Here is a 16,134-nt window from a genome sequence, read left to right as displayed (position 1 = left end):
TAGTACTTCTCTGTTAATAAATTCTTCAAAGACAACAGTTTGTTGTAACTCAATTATTTGCTTAATCCCTCACCAACATGATACAATTTCCACGACAAATGCCTCTAGCATAAACAAACGCTATAGTGACTATTTACAGCAAGATTATAAAAGGAGCCAGGCGCACGTGTATCAGCTCACGTATGATCTTTTAATATCAGTATGCAATCAAAACGTTTTAAAAGTTTTAAGGAATGAGAAAACAGGCGGAGTTTGGACCAGGTCCTTTGTAAAATCTTGATTATAAGGTTCACTCAAACCTTTCCTTGACTCTTGTGTATTTTTAAGTACATTGGGTACTCGTGGATTAGGGATATGTGGACCCAAGTTAAGTGGCCATAAGTCAGGCTAAGATAGACTTCTTGCAGATTAGTGGACTTTTACTGTCTATTTGGTCGTAGTAAAAAAGCCACGATAGATGGTGAATACTTGAGTTATATGGATTTGGTGTCTGTGTTGTCAGTGCATTTCAGCCTCTGCTCTCCAAACTGCTCTTACCCTTGTGTCTTCACTGATGTACCCGCATGTCACTTTCTCTCCCTTCACCCAGAGTTCACTGGCCTGGGCTCTGGAGAATGAAAAATGTGGTAAGCATGCATGTAGCGCAGGGCTGTCCCAGACTAAGGATCTACATAGTCGAATCAGAATTGTCACGTCTTTCCTATAGTCGAATGATGGTCGATTCATGTGCTGCGTTTGTGTGCGGCGATTGCAAGAGTAACTTACTCTGTACATTTCCAGCTACACTGAGTCTTATTGTTGACCCTTTTCTCTCTGCTCGCCTGCCATTCACCGGTCTTGTGCAGAGTTTTGCGTGCATGCTGTGCAGCCAACAACTGCACATTATTATTTGACGTACTATTTAAAAACGATGTAATATTCTTTGTGTGGTTCATCAACGGTGATTTATTTACAGCATTGTGTGTTGAAATGTGTATTGTAATAGGCAGCATATTAACTTATTGGGAGAAAACCGGTGGTTCTATGTAAAGTCAGACGTTGAGCACCCCCATATCAACAAAATGGCACAATCCTTGTTTCGCTTCGACTGTGAGATTGATAGTCGAATCAGGCTCCGCCCATCGAAGCATCGAACTTTGACTATTAGGGGTCAGACCTAATGTAGTGACAGAAAAATCCTACAGCCTGCAGTCATCAACGTAAAGACAAGGCAAGCGACGGCTATGATAAATATGGTTTAATTTTTGCCTCTCATCTTTGGATATATAAAGTTTCAGCACCATAACTGTCCCCTTTACCTTTTTTCTCACTGTACTGTTTGTTGGCTGCTTTCATTGCTGCTCAATCAGTGTACGTTTATTCCACATTTAAGTCACTCTAAATGCATTTACGTAAAGTGGGTGTAGAGAATGAAACGTATACTTTGTACCTGATTCCTGCAAACTCCACTTTCTGTGTCACATATGCACATGTGCTGACCTGGGAAAAATAGATTGCAACAATTAAATCCTCACGTAAATGTGTGTAAATAACATAATTATACACCGCACACCTTCACATGCCCTACCAAGCTCTTCTTTAGTCTCCACATGTCTCCTCTGCCGATGTACTGGTCCTTGAACGTCAGCTCCACCAGGTCCAGTGTTACATCCTGCCAAGAGAGAAAAAAAACAACGATGATGCGAGATTCTGTTCGAATGACAAACGATGGAGACGCAGAGGAGGTCACGGTGAACATACCTTTGGGTTGACGATGTTTACAATGACATCCTGGTAGGCACGTAGTTTGAAGGCTTGTGCTACAGTCTGGTCCACACTGATTGTCTCTGAACAAAAAGTCCATCACTTGTAGTTAACGGGCAAGGTAACTATCATAAACCGTTTCATTTTCTAGTATATATGGACTGAATATTACAATGTACTTGTCTGTGTGTTGTGTATATGAGGTGGACAAAATAACAGAAACACCCTATAATTTAATAAACACCACTATGTGCAGCCGTCAGTCATCCAGGCTTTTGTTTCATCTAGGCTGGATTATTGTAATTCAGAGTATTCAGGACGGAGACAAAAAACTACCCCACGACTTCAGCTAGTGCAAAACACAGCCGCTCGACATTTAACTAACACACGAAGACAAGATCGCATCAGTCCTGTTTTAGCCTCCCTTCACTGGCAACTTGTTTTAAAATTGATTTTAAGGTTTTATCGATCACTTTTAAAGCTGCATTGCTGAATTGATGCTCCTCTATGAGCCAGAGTGCAATCTCAGATCCACAGGCAGTCCCGGCCCGAGACTAAAGGTGACCGGGCTGTTTGCAGACAGAGCCCCTTGGCTCTGGAACGCCCTTCCTGACAACCTGAATCGATGACATCTTTAAATCACTTCTAAAATCATACTTAACTTTAGTGCATCCTTCCATTTCTAGCTTGTCCTATTTGTCCATTTAACTGTATTGATTTAATCTCTCTTTAAAATATCTGCTTTGAAATGTTTTAATTTTTATTCAAGCATGTAAATCACTTTGTAACTGCAACAGATAGTAATTTTCATTATTACAGATTATTATTAATCCGCCAAATACTTTCTCAATTCATCAATTAATGTTTGGTCTATAAAATGACAATGAAAAGGACTATCACAGTTGGTGATGTCTTCCGATTGCTTGTCTTAACCAACCAACACGTCAGCACCCAAATATATTCAGGTTAGATAGATCACAACAGGACATCAATATCAATACAGCATCATGCTGCTGCATACAGTGTCATAACACATTTACCTTTCTGAAGGTCCTCTTTTAGGCTCTTCACCTGCAGCAGGAGGGGACTGGGGATTTCAAAAGAGACAATACCAGATTATAGGCTCAGTAATGAAACAATATGTAAAATACATCACCCATAATGCGAGCTGACCTGTATTCATCTGTCGGGTGTGCGATCTCGATTATATCCCTCAGACTGACTTGAGGGAAAACCTTTGGATTGACAACCAACTCATCGTCTGCTGAAAAGAAAAGTTAATTTGATGACTTTTTTTTTTTTTTTTTTAAGAAATCAAATCTTTCAAACGAGAAACATTTATTTAGGATACAAGAATTTTAAGTTCTTGCTTACCACTTCCACCAAAACCTTTCTTGTGCAGCACAAGCTTGTATGACTTATTGGTCTTCATAATGAACCAGCTGAGGAAACAAAACCTTTGGTTAATTTGAGACTTGCCAAAGTTGCACCGTGGTGGACAGTACATTTACTTTAATTTGAGGTATTTGAGTATTTTCATGCCACTTTCTACTTCTACTCCACCACATCTCAGAGGGAGATATTGTACTTTTTACTTCACTACATTTATCTGACAGCTTTAGTTACTAGTTACTTTGCAAATTAAGATTTTTACACACAAAACATACTAAAAGACTAAAATATAGGATGTTTTGCTATAAATTATACTCGTCAACAGTTTATACAAGCACAGGTAAATGATTAGTCTGTTGACATACGATTAATTGGCAACTATTTAAATCGTCATTTTTCACAAACATTTCATGTTTTCAGCTTCACATGTGAAGATTTGCTGCTTTTCCTTTTAATTATTTAATTTATTTAAATGTTTGTTAATGATGTTTAGGTTTGGACTGTTGGTTTTAACAAAACAAAGCATTATGAAGGCATCACTTTGGACTCCAGGTGAATTGTGAGGGCATTTCTCACTTTTTTCAGATTTATTTATTTATTTTTTTACAAACAATCGATAAATGGAAAAAATTATTAGATTAATTCATAATGAAAATAATTGGTTGCGCTCCGATACAAAATAGTTCATGAGCTTCAGCTCAACAACTTCAACAGTAAAGTTGTGCTTTTACATAAATGGAAGAGGAATAATGATAATCTTGATATAATATATAGGCTACTGGTCTAACAGTCACAGGGAATATTTTTCTGCATTGAGTACTTTTACTTTTAATACTTAAAGTATATTTTCCACATTATACTTGCATACATTTACTTGCAACAGAGTATTTGAAAGCAAACTAATATATACGCCTTGGTATGTATTTGTTCTGTATTTTAAAGCTTAACAAAATTCCCATTATTGGCGTTTTCAATCCAATAACAACTGGCTTTCAGGCCAAATACTGCGATATACTTGATTCATTTAATATTATTTACTCTTTGTCTTCTACATGTTGATATGTGTAAAGTTACAAGTCTATGTAGAAAAGTGATGAGCTAAGAAAACTAATCTGAAAGTTGGCTTTTGAGTGAAATAAAAGTAGCTGAAACTGATTTACTGAAGTTTCCAGCCAGGCTTTTTTAAAGCAGTAACGTTACCTTCAGAAACACAGACACACAAAACATTCAGGCCTATATATTTATATACATTACGCATTATGGTATACATTATGGTATATAAATGTATATATATACCTCAGCAGTCTCTCCCCAACAGCTCAAACTGCCCTGGGATGTATGCTAACCTAGCATGTGGCTAATTCTAAACAATTGACAGCTAGTGAACTAACGTTAACTACTTATGATTCTTCTTTTAGTTTTATGGCGGCTTGCCAACAGTTAACTACCTGAAACGAAACCACATCCATAGAGTTGAAATAAGTTTTAAAACCACCGTTTTGAGGGTGGAAAAATAGAAAGCAAGTTTGCTAGCTAACTAGCTCGCTCACACTGGTCGTACTTCCTCCAAAACAATGAATGCTGTGATTTGATTGGTTCGCGGTTGTCCAGAGAGTGTATTACGGAAGCAAGAGGACTCACCCCTCTAACCCCCATCTTCGCTTCTTTTAGATAAAAAGACAAACGTGTTCTTTAAGGTACATATGTGTAGTGGGGGGAGAATTATTCAAGTCCTTTACTTACGTAAAAGTAGTAATATTACACTGAGAAAATACTCCACTACAAGTAAAAGTCTTACTTTAGTATGTAAGTATGATCAAGGGAGATCGGAGAGAGTGTTCTTGCACAGCCATTTTTTCACATTCTTGAAAATTATTAGGAAAGAAAACTTCAGTAAACCACTTTATTAGAGTTTGACAAAAATACTGGTCCCATAAATATGCAGCGGCTAACATAAGCTGTTCATTCCATTGAATCAAAATGCTGTGGCCATTATATATGTTGAGTTCATGGTCAATTTACACTTTTATTACCTGAAAGTAAACATAAACATTTTGTTTCCTTTCTTACATTAACTAAAAATGTATCTGTATACAACCCATAATAATGGCTGAGATATATTCCACAACGTTACACAACAATTGCCTGTCCCAAATGAGTCTGGTCCAGGCACTACTGAAGATTTAGTATCAGCAATCCATTATTGGCAGATTTAATCTAATAACAACTGGTTTTCAGGCCCACTGTCAGAATACATGGCAGTTTTGATGAGCTAATGGAACATGTTCTTTAAGACAAATTTCAGTCCAGTGGAACATGGTCAGTCACTTTAAGCTCAGAATAGAGCCTCTGTTTGGTTCCGCTTTCCTCTTTTCATCAGCAGCAGCTTCCCTTCGCGTCTCGGGGTGCACCCTCCTCCAGGTTGGCACCATCGGATTCTGTCAAGACAAACATTTATTTTATACTTGTTTACACGTTTCCAGTATCAACATCTTTGCTTGTTGGCGCATTAGGAGTTCGCTTATTACTTACTGATGCTATTTCCATGTCCGATGCTAACAGGCATCCCATTCTCCATGTCATTAAGAATGCACTTCTCCAAGGACAAAGCTGCCACCCTGAAGAAAAACCCCTGCACATTCTCCCCTGGAAATAGGAAAAAGTTTATTATTATTAAGTTTATTTTAATAATAACTTAATATTTCTATAGCGTATTTCAAGGGACCCAATGTTGCTTTACACATTACACATAAAAAAAACACATGCACATACAAAATACAGGCCTCAGTAAACAGGTGTTGTTTAGCATGCTTTTTTGTTTTTTTTAAAGACTCCAGAAAGGGAGCGTTGCAGATCTCTGAAGGGATGGAGTCTCAAAGGGTGGGGGCTACGACGCTGAAGGCTCTGTCCCCAAAGTCCACAGATTCTGGGATTAGGTGTAGGGATGGGAAAAGGTCCAGTAGGTACTGGGGGGCAATGGCATGGAGGAATTTATAGGTGAGGAGGAGGATTTTGCAGTTGATGCGTTGATGTTGACTTGAGTATGGGAGCCAGTGAAGGTGAGTAAGGATTGGGTTGATGTGGTGCCAGGGCCTGGTGTGAGCTTAACCCCCTCACACGAGTTCTGCACATATTGAAGTCTGTCCAGGACTTTGCTCGGTGCCCCGAACTGGACACCACTGCAGAAGGCCAAGCAGGATGTATGAAGTGACTCTGCCAGAGACTTCGAGAGTGAAGGCCAGAGTCTGGAGATGTTCTTGAGGTCTTAGAAGGCAGATTTAGTGATGAGTTTGACTAAAATGAGACGGTGGAGTCCAAAATGACACCCAGGTTGTGAGAGATCTCCGACCCCCTTTTCTCTGCTGTTTTGACTGCTTAAATCTGGGTTAACTGTGACGATTGCGAATAAGAGGGAATACATTTCGTACGATAAAGAAGATGGGAAATCAAAAATGCAAAACAATGGAAGGTGAAAAGCCTGATTACCTGTTTTTATTTTCCATTTCACAATTCTTTTATTAACATTTTACACTGTAACTTTCTCTGTTCTGCTTTTCAGGGTAAGATTTCTTGCTTTTTGAAACTTTTAAGTCGGTTCCTCTTCTCTCAGAAGTCTTAACAGGGCATCTCTAGTATAGTTCGCCGCTGTCTGGTGCATCCTGGCAGGGCTGAGTAGAGCTGAAGGTTTTTTTCTCTGCTGTTTTGACTGCATTTAACGAGATTGTAGCGCAACCAATCTGGATTCACAGTGACAACTGTGAATAAGTAAGTAATATAATAAACATTGTACTAGGTTTGACTGGTGAGAGAGATGGGAACTAAAAAAAGCAAAACAATGGAAGGTGAAAAGCCTGATTATTCGTAACTCATTAGACTTGAGTTATGAATAATCAGTGACAAATAAAAATTAACCTGTTTTCATTTTCTATTTGACTCTTTTTTTATTGTATATTGTTATTTTTATATTTCCCTATGTTGCTTTTAAGTTTTATGTAAAGCACTTTGAATTGCCTTGTTGCTTAAATGTGCTAAACAAATAAACTTGCCTTGCCTCTGGAGCAATTAGCATTAGCTCTGTTCTGCTGTTGACTTTGAGTAGATTATATGACAACCAGATTTTTATTTCATTCAGGCAGTTAACAAGAAGTGAAAGGTACAGCTGTGAATCGTCAGTATTGTATATATGTTATCTTAACATACGATACAGCACGAGTGTGAGCTCTTGATTTTACCTGTTTTAGCCGAAACAGCCCAAAACTCTGCATGCATTTCTGTTGCTATCCTGATGGCATCTTTTTCTGTCCTCTGCCTTTCGTCTAAGGGCTTCAGAACAATACAGTTTAGTACTAGAGGAAAACTGTGTATATAAAAAAAAAAGGTGCAATATATATACACATATATTCTGTATATAATATAAAATACACTCACCAGCAGGTCACTCTTAGCGCCAACCAAGAAGATGGAACAGGAGTCAGGCTCATTTTCTCTCAAGGCCTCGTCCAACCACTGGCTATGAAAACAAAACAAAAAGGTTTTACGTTGTGCACAGTGCAACACTTGCAGCTGATATTTGAATATTAGAATTTTACTGTACATATACAGTAAAATTTCCTTTGACTTTTAAGCATAGTTGCTGATTCAAAAAGCTAAATTTTGCTGTTTAAGACCAACAGTTGAAATATGTATAATAGTATATAATAATAATAATAATAATAATAATAATAATAATAATAGTCTGGTTCCAGATCTCTGAATCAACACTGACATCTCCAGTTTGGTCAGCAAAGACAGTCTGATTATCAGGCTAAAGATCTCTGACTTATACATGACATTGTACCTAGAATTCATCACTCTAGTTCTGAGGTCTTCAGACTGGCTTCCTGTCTGTCGCCCCAGTCTTGAAGGGCTGCTAGTGTTGTAGTACTCGAGACCGGTCTTAAGACCACTTTTTGATGGTCTTGGTCTCGTCTCGGGAATCGACTGCTTTGGACTCGGTCTTTGAGGACTCAGAATTTCATTTCAAGACCATCACTTTGGGCATATCAGTAAATTGCTTTTGCGTTGTCTGAATTATTTGTTTGATTGGATGTAAAACGTATTGTTTCAAATGCAACCAATAAAGCTAATTAAAAATGTGTTGTTCCCGTTAACGACCGCCCTGTTCTTGGTCTTGACTCGGTCTCGCCCTCCCTCGGTCTGGGTCTCGACTTGGTCTCAGCCCCTAAAAGTCTCGGTCTTGACTCGGTCTCGCCCTCCCTCGGTCTTGGTCTCGACTTGGTCTCAGCCCCTAAAAGTCTCGGTCTTGTCTCGGTCTCGCCCTCCCTCGGTCTTGGTCTCGACTTGGTCTCAGCCCCTAAAAGTCTCGGTCTTGACTCGGTCTCGCCCTCCCTCGGTCTTGGTCTCGACTTGGTCTCAGCCCCTAAAAGTCTTGGTCTTGTCTCGGTCTCGATAAACTCTGGTCTTGGTCTTGACTTGGTCTCGGTTTGGTTGGTCTTGACTACAACACTAAAGGCTGCAATAGGTTTAACAAGCCACCAGATGTCACTGTGTTTGCTGAGTAAATGTTCTTCTTTTGGTATTGAAGATCACATTCAGTTGGCATTGTCTTGTGGCATGGATTCAGATCTAGCAGATTTGTCAACTAATCCAACCAGCATAGTTTAGTGAAAATAGTTTTCAAGATTAGCAATGCTGTTTACGCTAAATTCCCACCCAACCTATATTAAGTTACTTAAAAGTAGTAACTTTTTTTGCCTCCTTTTTATGTGGCAAGAGTGAAAATTAGTCGTCCTCAAAGTCTGTTGTGTTGTATAACGAAGATATTTTATTTACTGACCAGGGACAACAGATGAAAATTAGCATGTTGAGCTAACTCAGGCTGGTTGATTAATGAGCACTGTCCCTTGTCAAATGCACAAATAAATAAAATAAATGAAATGAAGACAGTTAGAGAACCATTAAATACAAGTGCATGAATTTTAGACTTTCAACAACTGTAGAAGAAGCCCGCTGTAATGTAATAATCAGACCTACCGTGTATGATCTAGGGACTTAATGTCTGCCATGTCAAAGACGGTGATAATGACTGGAAAGGATGAACAAGAAGTTTCAGCATCATTCGTTTACATATAAAATGGTCTCACTTAGCATCAGACACACAACCATCTTTTAGTTATAACAACAACTTCTTACCCTGAGTGCCTCTGTAGTATGCAGAAGCGATGCACTTGAATTTTTCCTGCCCAGCAGTATCCCAGCTGTAAAATTTAAAAAAGTTAACATAAACGGCAAAAACACATAGAGTTACATGTATGCAGGATTTAAAATCAAACTACTCACATCTGAAGGGAGAAAGGTATTCCAGATATCTCAAACCTCTCGATCTCAAAGTCCACACCTATGGTGGCCTTGTAGTCTCTTTCAAATACGTCTTTACAAAACCTGAAAACAACACAAACACAACAAGTTGGTTTAGTTTTTGTCCATGGTGCTCAAAACTCACTCCTTTTTTTTCGTGGTGATGTAACTCAGCAAAAAAAAAAGAAACGCTGTATTTTAAAGATCCAAAACCCTTTACAGATCGTTATGGTATAGGTGGGTAAACAATGTTTTTAATGCTTATTCAATGAACCATAAACAACCAATGAACATGCACCTGTGGATCAGTCGTTAAGACACTAACAGCATACAGACGGCAGCCAATTAAGGTCACACTTTGAACACTAAAGAGACTTCTCTGCTGACTCCACACCAAAAAGAAAGATGCCCTCGGCCATCTGCGTGAGCGTGCATTTGGCATGCGGCATGAGGACTGCCGATATTGCCAGGGCAATAAAATGCTGTACTGCCAAAGACAGCGCTACAGGGAGACAGGAAGGACAGCTGATCGTCCTCGCAGTGGCAGACCACATGTGACAACACCTGCAACGGGACCACAGGGCCACAGCAGAGACACATTTTTCCATTTCTGTTAATCCCAGGTCTTTTGTCTTAGTTGTTGATTCTTTTTATGTTCATACAAACATTAACACTTGTTAATTTAGCTGAAAATAAAAGCAGCTGTAAGTGAGAGGAAGTTTATTTTGGGGTTGAGAGCCTCCAAAAAAGTCACAAGCTAAATCGGATTGTTTGTGAGATGATCAGCAAGATAGGAAACAATTCTGCTGCACAAATTAGTCCTGCACCTGTAAATAACTTTATAATATTTACAGCTTTAAGCCTCTAAAAAGTATTCTAATAATAACAATCTGAGAGGAAAACTTGATGGGGGTCATAAGCCAAAAAGGTTAGAAACCAATGACCTATAAGAACTTTTCTTCACTGTAAAATAGATCTGATTTTGATATTGTGATCAGTTATATAGATTATGTCTTAATTGGCTACTTTTGTTTTATTTATTTATTTATTTAAACAGATAAAACAGCATAACTGCAGACAAAATGACATAAGCACAAATAAGAACATGAGCAATGACAGCATATTGCCAAAGTACCTATTAATGAGGCAGGTCTTCCCCACATTAAGGTCTCCGACAACCACCACTTTTGACATTTTCTGTCGGTCCCACCTTTAAAGAAGACAGCAGATTTTTTTTTGTTAGATACAAATGGTTTGAATGGGATGTAAAACTAAGAACGCTGCATGCACACAAAGCGGGAGACTCACGGCTGATGGCTGGCGGCTCTGTCTTTACAGGCTGCTTTGACCTGAATGTCCCAGTCTGTCTTCAGCTGCAGGGAGGTCTCAGGCGTGTAGCACTGAAAACAACAGGAACGTGTACAGTCAGCATTTATTCTGCACATCACATACCTGTTATAACCAAAATACAGTATATAAATCCACAGTCATGCTAGAGGATCTGTGAGGCGGTACTTGGAGCTAAACGTTAAGCATGCTACTGTGCTAACAAGCTGAGCAGGTGCTATGTTCACCATGTTCACCGTCTAAGTTAAGTTGTTATATTGGTAACAAGTATTAATTTAAAATATAGACAAAGTACAGTTGAAGCTAATGGGATATCATTAGCTCTGCAGGCATTTAGTCATAAACCAAACTAAATATTAAAGGAACTAAAAGGCTGACTTGGTGACGGCAATTCAAAAATTCAAAGTAAAGGGATCAATGAAGTTTCATGGCTTTCATCTATTTGTTATTGATAAAAGAAAGTTTAAGTCATACCCCAAAGTCAGAGGGATTGATCTTCTGGGGACTGTGAATGTATGTTCAGTAAATATACAATAATGTACAGGTAGTCAACAAGCACCTTGCTGGTTACTGTATGTAGGCAAAAACAGGGCCAAACACTTCTCTGTCCTACTATCAGTACTACCTTGTTCTTGCAAGATTCAGTATCGTTGATTTAAGATTTCAAGATCATTTTAACTTTATCTTTACGAACAGAAAACTACCTCGCACATCTATAATGTGAGACAGGTTCGTCAGAGGGGGACGAGCAGGTCAAAAGTTGCAAAGAAATCTTTTTTTACATTACTATTTTATTATTTTATATATATTTTTGTGATTGCATTCATTATACAGAAATCTACATCCACCTATTATAGATCTCTCTGTTACCATATATTATTGCTACTATTAAATACTATTGTTGTATTTAAGCTTAATCTCGATTTACAGTACTGGACTTGATGCAGACAAACAAGTCTCCTCCTACAAAAGATGGCTTGTCCCTACGTTAACACCGTTTGCCTAATGAAGGTCAAGTACCGGATCATTGCCAGCTAATAAATTTATTTTTGTGCAGGAGTTTCTTTGTTTAAGTTCTTCATTACAAAATGAAAAAGAAATCAATCCTGACCTATCAGAGCATGAGTAGATGACTAAAGAAGAACAGCAAAAACAAGAAACTAAAACAGAAGTTATGATTGAACCATTTGAGACGTCGAATCTTAACACAATTAAAAATATTTTAGGACTTCTATTAGCTCTTACTAGTATGTATTGTCAGTTGTAGATCTGTATTTGATGCTCTGTTGATGCTTGTATGTTGTTCCTCAAATGTAAGTCGCTTTGGATAAATGAGTAAATGTAAATGTAAATGAACAGCCCATCATTACCCTGCGCGCGGTGACCTGACACTGTTTATCAGGGAAGGTTGGGTAGAAGTCACACTTTTCCAATAAAGATAACATCCTCTAGACCGGCGGTGCTACAATTTTAACCACAGTGATCCCACTGTAAAAGAGAGTAGTTTTTTTTCTCCTTTTCCTGGACCTGTATAAAACTGGAGCAGACCGTTGTCACCACAATATATTGTCATAAAAACTGATGTACCTTTGGGAATTCCCAGATGACCCTGTCTCTGCAGATGGGTGGTGGGAACGGCATTCTCCCATTCCTGTTGTCCTGCATGGCAGCCTGCGAGAGAATGTGTAACATGAGTCAGCTTTATCTAATTCAGGCTAACACCATGTGTGTGTGTGTGTGTGTGTGTGTTTCATATGTTCTCTGAAGCAAATACAGCATTTAGACTAGATCAGGTCCCAAATTCTGATTCTCATTCAGCATCATTATCTGCATACGGTCGCCTAATGAAAATGGTTAATCAGTGTTCATTACATCTACATAACCTTTCACTGTGTGAGTGAGTGTTGAAGACTGGACATTATAAATACTGCTATTCAGGCTATTATTTATTTAGAAGATGCTAGTACGGCTGCATCATTGTGAAGTTATCCAGTACAACACCGGAAGTGAGGTGACTTTGCCTTTAAAATAAAAGCAGACAGACAAAAGTCGAGCTAATATCTATGAAAGTATATTCTCAACCCTACATTTCTTTATTACCACGTTATGTTGTGTTTTTGTAGCCTATTGATTTAGAATGAATTTGTTTATTTCGGGTTTACATTATATTGTACAAAGAATGACAATTATTGTTAATATGCAGTTTACAAAAATCTTATCCATGTTTACATCAATCCATTTCACACAATTAACAACTGAAAAAAGGAATAGGCTGAAGTGCAAGGCTTATTTTTGCCTATCCTACTAGAATGCAAAATAACAGCAACAGGAAAGAACAAAACTAAAGAAGAAACTAAAAAAATAAATGTAAATTGTAATACACCTACATTTTAAGGCTTTTTTAAAAAAACTCCATAATGTAACTCCCAAAGCTGAAACACGTCTGTATTTTACACTGGTCCTCAGTTTACGTGTTTCAAATATGAACAATCCTTTTAAATGATACTTTCCCTTTCTTAATTTAAAACGTTTTTTCAATACAAACTGGAAGGCTTCTATTTTTAACTCCATAAAGTATTTTCAGTGTTTTTGAATCCGCAATATCTAAAATCTTCCCTGTGCATGACCCTACAAGTTATTGGTTAGTAGATTCACATAAGCCCACTTTATTTATTATTCTAAAAATTATTTTCTGATGTTTAATTATAGGGTCAATATTTGTTTTATATGCATTTCCCCAAACCTCAACACAATATGATATATAAGGTATTTTCTATATAATAAAAACTGCATTAGCTTAAATTCAAGGGCGTCACTTTCTGCTGAAAAGTGGTGGGGACATTTAAGGGCTCAGATTAGAAGTGCAGTGATACACTTGCTCCCGAAACATAAACAAAACAATAAGATATTAGAACAAATATTCACTACTGTAATATATGATTTGGGAGGTGTGGGGGTCCTCCCACAGAAGATTTTGAGCATTAAACACTTAATTTCCTGCATTTTGGAAACATTTTCCGGACCAATTCATGGTTGAAATGTCTTTTATATATATAAAGGGAAACACAAAATTCAGGTGTAAGGTGACAATACAAAATATAAAAATATAATGTAGTAATCAGCAACTTCTTTTACTTTCTTAGACAATTCACATTCATTTATTAGATATTTACATTGCATTGCATGTTTCTTATTGTGCAAATAAACCTTTCTCAAAGCATTCTCATTTATTATTTAACTTGCTGCAAGCAATTTATCAGAGCCATTTTAACAAATACTTTCAAAAAGTGATGGGGACAAAAACGTCCCCAGTGCAAATGACACCTAGGCTTACACCTGGATCGTTGCTACGCAAGCATAACAGTTTTAATTTGAAAGTCGTGAACGGAAGTCACATTTTGTTTGCAACGTTGCAGCGACAGACAGATCCCACAACCAACGCCACTTACTACCTGTTATTTCACAAGTGTTTCTTATTTTTATTTTCCAAATGGCACTCTGTCACACTGTGGTTCAACTCGCTATGACTGGCGAACGGCTTGTATACTCACCACAGATGTAACTACGTGAAATATCTCCTCTGTCGCTCTGCAGCTTTTAGTCGCTCGCTGCTGTTTACGAGCCCGGACGCTGTTTGATGGGGGACTCGTTTCCATGACAACAACACCCTTGCCCATACAGTCCTTATCAAAGCAATAAATGGTTTAATTTATTATTGTAATATGCCAATACTGTACAGAAATAAGACTGCTGACACCATAACATCCAGATAGGAAAGAAAGAAGTAATTATTCCACTCCACGCCTCTCTATAGATTACCATTGTATTTTTTAGCTGGTGAATGAATGAAATCTATCAGCCACTTGCATATTTTACCAGCATTTGGCCTGTTGCTAATTTTGTAACTGTCACCCTGCAAGACAAAACATTCAACTAACTTCACAAGTTTTATAAATGAAGTTGTTTTTTTTTTTAAAGTGCGAAATCACCAAAAAGAGATGGTCCCATTACACCGAAATAAAATACAAAGGAGCATGGAAAAATACATAAGACACATGAATTAAATCAACAACAACAACAACAAAAAAAATATTTAATAACTAAAAGTTTGCTCAATCTTCCCCAAACTAAATGCCTTTTCTTAAAACAGAAAAGTCTAGCCTTAAAAGTGGTGAATTGGGACATAGAGGCGCTTATATATTGTAACTTAATATCTATAATTACAGGGAAGAAAGACCCCCTTGAAGTGTTGTTTTGAGGCTTTTGGGGGGAGGGGTCCAAGTCTTAAATAAGATAAAAAATAAAAAATGACCAGTCGGCACCGTGATTATAATAATAATAATAATAATCTTTATTTGTAGAGCACTTTTCAAAAACAAGTTACAAGTGTAAAGATTAATACGTGGTTGTAACTACGCCTATTTAATTACAATGCAATAATGTCACTTGAACGCACCTCCGGTCATGTGGCGGCGACGGGCGAGAAAGTCAAACGAAACTTACCGAGAAAAATGAAAGAAGTGAGTAAAAAGTGTCTCAACTGGCTCTCGACGGCGCAGTTTATTTATTCGCAGTAAGTCTTGTTAAAAACCCCATTTTTTTTGACAGTTAGTTTAGTTTGAAGAGAACACAGGTAATGTTGACGTTACCTTAACGTTACTCGACGCTAACTAGCTAGCTGCTCGGCTAACGGTAATGCGTCATGCTAGCTAACCTACCACGAGGTTTTAAAATGTTTGCGGTAATGTTAAGAAGTTTTAGTGGACAACTGGATTTACTTACATTAAGCAAACTTGTCACACACATTCCTTATAAGATAATATTCCCAAATTAGCGTTATACTTAAAAAAAAAAAATCACCAGTGTAACGTTAGCCGCATTAACAGGTAAGTTAACCGTTAAGTAGTCACTAAAAACGGTTGACCTTGAGCTCTATCTATCTATCTATCTATCTATCTATCTATCTATCTATCTTGTAAATACAATTATGTTTAATATGTTGAATCAGAAATGCATGTTGTGAGTAGCTTTAGTTATATGTTATTGTTGTGTTTTCTGCACAAGCGAGCTACATAAGCTAATTTATGTTGTGTTAATAGTCGTGTTAGATTGTGAATGTTGAATAAGGCTGTCTGAAACTGGACACCAACATGAATGTATTTTTTTTTCTCTCTCCCAAAATAGCATCTTTTGGCAGAACCCAAAGAGGGATGACCTTTCCTAGACACTTCATACTCTACTACTCCATCCTAAAGAGTGAGTAATCCCTTTGAGGTCAAGTTTTATGTTCATTTC

The 16,134-nt window shown here is 37.7% G+C and overlaps 3 protein-coding genes across 12 annotated transcripts in view; 1 reads left to right on the top strand and 2 right to left on the bottom strand.

Annotated features, from left to right (window-relative positions):
• Positions 1-4,685, bottom strand: part of depdc5 (DEP domain containing 5, GATOR1 subcomplex subunit) — a 43,320-nt gene extending 38,635 nt beyond the window's left edge. The window contains exons 1-8 of the mRNA XM_046052921.1: positions 4,584-4,685; positions 3,118-3,185; positions 2,917-3,004; positions 2,784-2,830; positions 1,741-1,826; positions 1,568-1,651; positions 1,430-1,479; positions 538-607 (exon numbers count right to left, since the gene is read on the bottom strand). Of these exons, the coding sequence (XP_045908877.1) occupies positions 538-607; positions 1,430-1,479; positions 1,568-1,651; positions 1,741-1,826; positions 2,784-2,830; positions 2,917-3,004; positions 3,118-3,185; positions 4,584-4,600 (510 nt within the window). The 5' untranslated portion in view covers positions 4,601-4,685. The remainder of the gene's footprint in view (positions 1-537; positions 608-1,429; positions 1,480-1,567; positions 1,652-1,740; positions 1,827-2,783; positions 2,831-2,916; positions 3,005-3,117; positions 3,186-4,583) is intronic.
• A 339-nt stretch (positions 4,686-5,024) lies between these two features.
• Positions 5,025-15,648, bottom strand: rab36 (RAB36, member RAS oncogene family). Of its 2 annotated transcripts, none has more exons than XM_046051052.1 (12): positions 15,622-15,648; positions 14,391-14,522; positions 12,427-12,510; positions 10,801-10,892; positions 10,628-10,702; positions 9,475-9,576; positions 9,328-9,392; positions 9,169-9,220; positions 7,564-7,645; positions 7,368-7,458; positions 5,668-5,781; positions 5,025-5,573 (listed from the first exon to the last, which is right to left on the bottom strand). In XM_046051052.1, exons 1-12 carry the CDS (start codon positions 15,643-15,645, stop codon positions 5,512-5,514), a joined length of 975 nt encoding a protein of 324 aa, XP_045907008.1. In that variant the 5' UTR covers positions 15,646-15,648; the 3' UTR covers positions 5,025-5,511. The 2 variants fall into 2 exon arrangements, with proteins under 2 accessions (XP_045907008.1, XP_045907009.1); XM_046051053.1 differs by lacking the exon at positions 15,622-15,648 and adding an exon at positions 14,659-14,681.
• The window catches only part of pdca (phosducin a), a 19,317-nt gene continuing 18,438 nt past the window's right edge, over positions 15,256-16,134 (top strand). For 4 of the 9 annotated variants that reach the window (XM_046051055.1, XM_046051054.1, XM_046051056.1 and 1 more), the window contains exons 1-2: positions 15,275-15,412; positions 16,024-16,095. The gene's annotated coding sequence lies outside the window, so the exon portion shown is untranslated. Of the gene's footprint in view, positions 15,413-15,493; positions 15,726-16,023; positions 16,096-16,134 lie in introns of those variants that run through there. The other 5 variants (XM_046051063.1, XM_046051058.1, XM_046051061.1 and 2 more) reach the window with 2 other exon arrangements.

The sequence above is a fragment of the Micropterus dolomieu genome, linkage group LG06 (genome assembly GCF_021292245.1).
Source record: "Micropterus dolomieu isolate WLL.071019.BEF.003 ecotype Adirondacks linkage group LG06, ASM2129224v1, whole genome shotgun sequence".
Classification (NCBI taxonomy): Eukaryota; Metazoa; Chordata; class Actinopteri; order Centrarchiformes; family Centrarchidae; genus Micropterus; species Micropterus dolomieu.
This window is presented reverse-complemented; position numbering and strand designations above follow the sequence as displayed.

What these genes read in the sequence shown, in the direction of transcription:
- rab36 (XM_046051052.1), bottom strand. Translation starts at nt 15,645, where the DNA reads ATGTGTGTGACAAGTTTGCTTAAT. An exon ending in AAGACCTGCCTCATTAATAG is followed by an intron (nt 9,577 to 10,627) that starts GTACTTTGGCAA and finishes TGTTGTTTTCAG; the next exon opens with GTTTTGTAAAGACGTATTTG. An exon ending in GCGCTAAGAGTGACCTGCTG is followed by an intron (nt 7,459 to 7,563) that starts GTGAGTGTATTT and finishes ATTGTTCTGAAG; the next exon opens with CCCTTAGACGAAAGGCAGAG.